Raw genomic sequence first — 8300 nt, forward strand, 5'->3', positions numbered from 1 at the left:
CATGCACTGATTGGATGACTAATGTGTCTCTCACTGATAGACTGTTTTGTGGACAGTCTAAACAAATGTTTATTGCAAGAGAGTGTATGATTTTGTCATTTATTCTTACATCAGCCCTAACGGAAACATATTTTTCAAGTAACCCCAAACTGAGGGCTTTCTGGGAGCAACACAGCAAATATCTGGGGAACCTCAGGAAACTTTTCTCTGGCACTTGCGTTCAGTTAGTAAAGAGGGAAACTTACTGGAACTGTAATGTTGGGGTTATTATTACTATTGTTACTGGCTTAAGTACCCTATCTCAAAAACCCTTGGAAATAAAATTTAAATTATATGTATAATAACTTTTGTTCTTGTCATGGATTATGCATTGAATTAATTTCCCTCATAATCTACGTGTTGTAAAACAACCTGACCAGCCACTTACTGTTTTTAATTACTTTACTGAATTAGAAATTAACGATAAAAAGAGAGCACATGAGAGCGAGAGCGCATACACGGAAGCAATACTGGCCAATGTACACCTTGTGTTTATGTGCAAAACGATAAATATTGTTTCTTGTTGCATTTCCCAATAGCATATAGGTCATCTGAGCATGGAGAAAAAAAATCAGAGAATGATTTTAACTATAAATCCTAATTTCGCTGATTAAAATAATGCGTTAAAGCACGAGTCAAAAAATGTAGTCCAGCAGGTTCTCCTTCTGAAATGTGCAGTACTTAAACACTTATTACTAAACATACAGTACCTGTTATATCAAAAAAGGAGCAAAAGTAAACGTCATGCACACCTGACATAGAACATACTTTATAAGCAGAAATATAATAATGCATTAATGTGGAAATAATGTTTAAAAAGAAAAAAATGCCAGAATTACTAGCGCTTTAGCAGTGCAAGCGCCGTGAAAGCTGCGGAGACCCCAGGAACAGTCCAAAAAGGTTTTCCTCGACGTCGTGAATTAGTCTAAGGTCCTGAGCGTGTTTTCTTTGGCATCCGATTTCAGCTGGCTGAGACGCTGTCGTTCGGGCGGGGTTAATGATACAACCGACCCAGAAAGAAAAAAAAAGATTTGCTGTAGTTTGAAAGTATGCAGGAAAACGTTAGACCACTTGAGATAGCGGAGTGAGTCAGTGACAGCTAATGATTCTTGACGTTGTTAACAGTTGATTATAAACAGTTGAGAATTTTTGAGTAACTTTTTAACTTTTAAACTTTTTTTTGAGTACAGTCGACTCAAATACAGCCCCCCTTCTAATAACCTGACAACAGGACTTCCCCATCTCTTTCAAGAGTTAACTTGAGCTCGAGGGAAACACGACACTTCACGGGCGCAGATTTTCCAAACCATTTACTTAATCTTCTGTTGCAAGGCTATATTCGGCGCAAGGACTGGACCTGGATCTGACTCAAACACGAAGACTAACGCACGCATTTGGAATGCATTCTCTTTAGCATCGAACAGTCGCGGTGTACTTTGAATAACCATGGCAGCTCATGCGCTCACGGGATTTTCGGTTGTTAGCTTACTCAGTCTTGGCTACCTGTCCTGGGACTGGGGCAAGCCAAACCAGGTGGAGAAGGACCTTTCTTCGGACTTCAAAGGAGGGGGTCCTGCGTTCAAGCCCAGGCAACCTCCGCACATCATCTTCTTTCTGACAGACGACCAAGGTTTCAACGACATCGGCTACCACAGCTCCGATATCCGTACCCCGACGCTGGATAAGTTGGCCGCGGAAGGCGTGAAGCTGGAGAATTACTACGTTCAACCGATCTGCACGCCGTCACGCAGTCAGCTGATTACCGGCAGGTAAGCGCGCAGCTGCCACCGGTTGCGCAAACTCGACGACAAAGGAGGGCTCGCCAGCCAAGACAGTTCCATCACTGAGTTTAATGTTTCAGGCTTAAGAACGACTGAGTGTTTATACAGCACTATCCAACGGATAAAGTGATTAAACAATAAATCAAATGAACATATACCACTTTATTTCAGAGACGAAGTGCAAATTAATAAAGACGAGACTTCGCTAAAAATAATCATTAAAACGCATTATATTAATAAAAACGAATTAAGTACTTATCTATAAAAGACGTTGATACGAGGACAAACACTCTGTTGCACTTTTTGAACAAAGTATTGAAGGTTCTGTATCTTGCATTTTGAGTTTTGTGTGTTAGGATCAACTTTAGCTGGTCTAATTCCATCTCTAAGTAACTGCAGTCTATGAACAGTCTGTTGCTGTGATGAGATTCCTGGTTAAAACTGTGAGAGTGAGAGTGAAAGGACTTCAGATTTGTTCACAGTGTTCCTCATTACCAGATCTCTTCACAAGTTCCCCTATAAAAATACTGAAGAGGTCTTAACAGATTGAACCATTGAATCAATATTGAAAAGACCACCCAAACTGACACGCTTAAAGTCAGCCCAGTGTTTACAAGACTTTGAGCTGGCCATTTGGTGCTTCCGTTTTGCAGTTTATCCTTAATGTCTCCACACCCACGTGTTTATAAAAGCACATTTCTGGCATGAGTGGCTCAATGATTACTAACTAATCAGAATAATAACTTTGATTACTCTGTGTGGCTGCAAAGTATGCCAGTCTCTTTGGAAATGAGATTGAGCTGAAATCTGGAATGGGGGAGTGGGGGGCGGGGGGGTGTCTGGACCACAGAGGGGGTTTTGGTTTTTGGGTCGCTTGGCAGAGGTCTCTGCGAGTGTGTGTCTTGTCAAACAGAACCTCCCAGAACTGTTTGCTTTGGGGATGGTGAATGCCCTTGCGAAGAAGGCCACAGCTGCTGCGTAACCAGGGCAACAGCTGTGGGATGTGGAGCAGACAGGCCCGTGAGGGCTATTCCGCCATTGGGTGTGAGTCAGTCGGTCTGAGGCGGAAAGGTCGCTGTCTCATTCCCCCGAGCGGCGCGCTCTGCGGGAGAGGATCTGGAGTCCTGCTGTCTCCTGTCACCTCCAGGAAGTGACATGCTCACCACAGAGGAAGAGCGTAAGACCTGGGCGAGACTTGCATCGGATTGCTTCATCCTCCTGTCCGTGCGCTCATGCTGAAAAAAAGACGGAGTGACTGTGACGGAGACGTAGTGGCATACAGCAGACATGTGGGACCCAACTGCGCAGTCAGGAAGACACGCACTCAGTCACATTCATAATCAAAGCTCTTCCCAGACTGTTTACAGCAGCTGGGATAAAACCACGACTGGAGTGCACTGTTTTGCGGCGCTAACAGCGATTATTCAAAGCAAGGATTTGCTGCACATCAGAGGAGCTCATATCCGCTTATAGACTGGAGTTGAGCTTGGCAGAGGTTTCCGGCACAACCTGTTTAAATGAAAAAGAAATGATGTTCATGTGTTGCGAGTTGTTGATGTGATGGGCAGGGGTACCAGGATTGAATGTGGATATGTATCCTCTGACAGCATCCGCTGCAGGCTCTCGGTGTCTGTAACTGATCATGGAGGGAGTGGACAGGGAAATCCTTTGCGGGATTTATGGCGGATGCACCGCAGACAGCCAGAGGGACAGATGCACCTCACCTGCTCTTACAGAAAGCCCGGATCCCCTGATGAAGGGCTTGGTCCCCCGGGCTGTGCCACTGTAATTAATGTGCTTAGTGGGGGCTTTTATCCAGGCCGACCTGCGCAGCTATGAGTTTTTAGATATTATCCGCTTAGACAGCTGGAAATTTACTGAAACACTTCAGGCTGAGCGCCTTGCAGAAGAGTACAGTGGCTGTGAACCCTCCCCCTACCCACCCCCACACACCACCACACCCTACATGGGATTCAAACCTACACCATCCTGGTGGTGAGCCCAGATCCCTGACCCAGAGCCTTTTCTCCTGCTGTAGAGGTAGGGTGTGTGTCATGGCGGGTGTGTCACAGAGACAGTGACAGTGTATGGGTGGCAGTGTAGCATAGTGGTGAGGAGCAGAGCTCATAACACAAACGTTGATGGTTTGATTCCCTGCTAGGGCACTGCTGCTGTTCCCTTGGGCAAGGTACTTAACCTAGAATTGCCTCAGTAAATATCCAGCTAAGTAAACGGATTACATGTAAGAACTGTGACCTATGTAAGTCGCTCTGGATAAGAGCATCTGCTAAATGACAGTAGTGTAATGTAATGCAATGGAGACCACCCAGGATCCAGGAGCAAGGCTGAAGGGAATGACGTGTTCGCGTTTGGAGCCATGCTGGTGCACTAACTCTCCCTCTCCGTGTGGGTGTCGCTGTTCGAGCACCTCCTTAACGCAACCCATGCCGCTTCACTCGCCCTCAAGCCTGAGAAAACAATGGAAATGCAGCACTGTGAGTGAATCACTGTGGATTTCAAGTGTGGACGGCACTGATCCTCGTCAGAACAGTGTTGACATGAGTAATCTTTGCGTTATGAAATTGTTAGTCATGGGCTTTGTCAAGAGGTCTTCACAAAGACCTGTATCTCTGTGTAAGGATCTGGGCTGCACTTCCCTGTCAGGGTAAAATAATTGTGTAAGTTTATTGTGTGCTTTCTTCTTGATTTTATTATTGCTCCTACCTGAACCGGGACCTGTGTGCCTCATTTCGTTCCCTGTCATGTACAACATGTTCTGGAATGACAATAAAAACATCCTTATCCTTACAACATCCTTATAACACATTACATGGTATTAATACAGTAAAAATATGGTCACATTTCAATATTATGATGCAATTACACCCCCAACCCCCACAGCAGGGCTTTACATGAAACCATGACATCCGATGGTATCAGAGCTATGAAGTGAGGTGCTACAGAATTTTGTCTATTATGATATTGTAATGGTTAGAACAGATCTGATCATTCTGAATGACCTGATTGATCAGGAGGGACTATGATTCGCTCATATCCATACAGAAATCCCAGTGATTACCCCTCACCTTCCTGAGCAAACTTTCTGGGGTTCAGAGCACTATTGGTGGGCAGCACATGCTCATGTGATGTATATGGACATGATAATTCTCATGACCATGTCTCTTTGATCTTCTATTCCATTTGTAAATCCAGATGAGCTCACCACATGAACCAAGTGGGTGCTAGAATATGCAAAATAAGAAAATTGGCATCAATGAACAGCTCTCTCTGTCATTTCTTACTTCAGCAACAGAAACAAAAGATTAACCTGAAATAAAATAGAAAAGGGGAAATATACCTGGATATCAGTATTATTAGAAAAGTTTACATTTGTTTTCATTATTATTTCTGAAATATTGATAAGTATGTTAGGATGAATTCTACAGAAATGCAGTAGTACAGAAGAATATCAGAAGTTCAATAGCAGTCTATTCAGCCCATTTAGGTGTGCCACTTTACCTGTAATCTATTGTGTATCTAGCACTGTGTCAAGTCTGGGCTCTCTTCCCATTAGGAATCCTGGTAAGCTATTCCATGCATTTATAACTCAGAGTGAAAAAAATCACTCCTAGTGTTAGTGTGAAAGGTACCTGTGACTCATTTCCACCTGTGTGCCTTTGTTCTGCTCATGGTGCAGGTACCAGATCCACACAGGCCTCCAGCACTCCATTATCCGGCCCCGGCAGCCCAACTGCCTGCCCCTGGACCAGGTGACGCTGCCACAGAAGCTGCAGGAGGCGGGTTATGCCACCCACATGGTGGGCAAGTGGCACCTGGGCTTCTACAAGAAGGAGTGCCTGCCCACACGGCGTGGCTTCGACACCTACTTTGGGTCTCTGACAGGCAGCGTGGACTACTACACCTACGACTCCTGCGACGGGCCAGGGCTGTGCGGCTACGACCTGCACGAGGGTGAGACGGTGGCCTGGGGCCGGGGGGGCAAGTTCTCCACCCACCTGTACACCCAGAGGGTGCGTAAGATCCTGGCTGCCCATGACCCCCGCCAGCCCATCTTCATCTTCCTGTCCTTCCAGGCAGTGCACACACCCCTGCGGCCCCCAAAGGGCTACATCTACCCCTACCGGGGGATGGGCAACGTGGCCCGCAGGAAGTACGCAGCCACGGTGTCGGTGGTGGACGAGGCGGTGCGCAACGTCACCTATGCCCTGCGCAAGTACGGCTACTACCGGAACAGCGTCATCATCTTCTCCACCGACAACGGGGGCCAGCCCTTTTCTGGGGGCAGCAACTGGCCGCTAAGGGGCCGCAAGGGGACATACTGGGAGGGGGGTGTCCGTGGTCTGGGGTTCGTGCACTCCCCCCTGCTGAGGCGGCGGAGGAGGGTGAGCCGGGCGCTAGTGCATATCACGGACTGGTACCCGACGCTGGTGCACCTGGCGGGGGGTAACGTCTCCCAGAGCGACGGGCTGGACGGGCATGACGTGTGGCCGGCGATCAGTGAGGGGAAGGAGTCTCCGCGGCGCGAAATCCTGCACAACATCGACCCGCTGCACGCCCGTGCCCGCCATGGCTCCCTGCGGCACGGCTTCCGCCTGTGGGACACGGCGGTGCAGGCCGCCATCCGGGTTGGGGACTGGAAGCTGCTGACGGGCGACCCGGGGCACGGCGACTGGATCCCGCCACAGACGCTGGCCAACTTCCCCGGCCGCTGGTGGAACCTGGAGCGGCGGGCGGATGTGCGTAGGTCAGTGTGGCTCTTCAACGTCACCGCCGACCCCTACGAGCGGCACGAGCTCTCGGCCCGGCGGCCGGACGTGGTCAGGCAGCTGCTGGCGAGGCTGGCGCACCACAACCGTACCGCTGTGCCCGTGCGCTACCCGGGCGAGGACCCCCGTGCCAACCCCGAGCTCCACGGGGGCGCCTGGGGGCCCTGGGCCGACGACGAGGAAGAGGATGACGTTTGGGATGGGGCGTACCCCAGGAAGAGCAGGAACAAGAAGCAGAGGAAGAAATGCAGGCTCTGCAAGCTGAGATCCTTCTTCAGGAAGCTCAACACCAGGATCATGTCCAACAGGATATAGGGATGGCAGCCGTGGAGACTTAAACACCTGGAATGCCTTACATGCTCTTAAAACACTCATCTCCTGCTGGTGCTGCATCTGAATGAAGTGTTATAAATTGTGAACCAAAGATGACCAGAGTGCAACAAAGACATTGGCTGAGCCCTCTGTGTGCTTGGGAGGACTGAAACACAGTACAACTCAAGTCTGTTTACTTTTAGAAAGTTTTTTTTTTCCTAGTGTTTTGTTTTTGCATTCCGGATCTCCACTCCAGATGGTTCTGTGTCTGGATTTATTTGTGGTGTCTCGGACGCTACGTCTCGGAATGCCATATCAAGCTTTAGATTAATGCAAGAAGTACTTTTGTTTCTGTATGTGAGTCTGATCCATTGGGTCTGTCCTCTTGGGCACTGCATCAGTGAGGATGTTCAGGGATAGCTCTTTTTCACTAACACTGCTATAACACTGTATAGCTCTGTAGTAATGGCTCTGAAGCTCTCTAAGTATGGTTGCCTACCTCCTTAGCTCTGTGGCTGTTTACCTATGTAGCGGCACCTCTGTAGTTCTGTGGTTTTGTAGAAATAATTGTATCTCCTTGTAGTTAATTCTAGCTCTCTGGCTCTGTATTAATGCATTTGTTATATTGTACAATGGCTTTGTTGTAACTTTGCAGCTCTGCGTCTCTTTAGCAATTGCTCTATAACTCTGTGTTTCTTTACCACAAGCCCTATAACTCTATATCTCGTTAGCAATAGCTCTATAACCCTGCATCACTCTAGTGACAGCTCTATTGCTCTGCAGCAGTAATTTGTCTGCTGTTTAGCTCTGGGGTAATATCTCTGCTTTGTGGTGGCGCTATAGCTCTCTGGCCTGCATTGATGGCTCTGTGTCTCTTCAGGTGTGAGCCTGTATCTCTTTAGCGATTTCTCTGTCACTCTGTATCCCTGTCTTCCACAGCTTTTAGATATTTACACTGACATCCCACCAGAAAAATCTGTGGGAGTAAGTAAAGGTAAGGTTCAGTTATTAATGCCAGCTGGTGATGTGTGATGCATGCGTCACTCTTTGGGGTGCTGAAGGGGGATGGGGGGTTCCAGAGGGGCAACTCCACAGCCAGAGCTACAAGGTCAGGGAGCTGTGACCAGGGGGCAGTAATTTCTTGCCTGGAACATAAACCTTTATGCTCCCCTCTCCAACCCCACCCCCCCACCCCACCATGACCGCTCTGCCTCCTACTGCCATAAAAGGGACCAAGGACAGACTTTGCTGTGATTTGCATTACCTGACAATGTGAATATATTAACACCTAAGTTATCTTGAAGACAATATTGTTATTACTGTTGATCCCTCAGAGGGCTTTCCCTCTTATTTCCCATTGTAATTAATTTTGCCTGTTCAT

At 47.8% G+C, this 8300-nt stretch overlaps 1 protein-coding gene across 1 annotated transcript; it reads left to right on the forward strand.

Moving 5' to 3' along the window:
• Nucleotides 1-1485: 1485 nt before the first annotated feature.
• LOC118775626 (arylsulfatase I-like) lies at nucleotides 1486-6922 on the forward strand. The gene is made up of 2 exons (XM_036525634.1): nucleotides 1486-1808; nucleotides 5518-6922. Exons 1-2 carry the CDS (start codon nucleotides 1486-1488, stop codon nucleotides 6920-6922), a joined length of 1728 nt encoding a protein of 575 aa, XP_036381527.1.
• Nucleotides 6923-8300: the final 1378 nt, after the last annotated feature.

The sequence above is a fragment of the Megalops cyprinoides genome, chromosome 3 (assembly GCF_013368585.1).
Source record: "Megalops cyprinoides isolate fMegCyp1 chromosome 3, fMegCyp1.pri, whole genome shotgun sequence".
Lineage (NCBI taxonomy): Eukaryota > Metazoa > Chordata > Actinopteri > Elopiformes > Megalopidae > Megalops > Megalops cyprinoides.

What these genes read in the sequence shown, in the direction of transcription:
- LOC118775626 (XM_036525634.1), top strand. Translation starts at nt 1,486, where the DNA reads ATGGCAGCTCATGCGCTCACGGGATTTTCGGTTGTTAGCTTACTCAGT. An exon ending in AGTCAGCTGATTACCGGCAG is followed by an intron (nt 1,809 to 5,517) that starts GTAAGCGCGCAG and finishes CTCATGGTGCAG; the next exon opens with GTACCAGATCCACACAGGCC.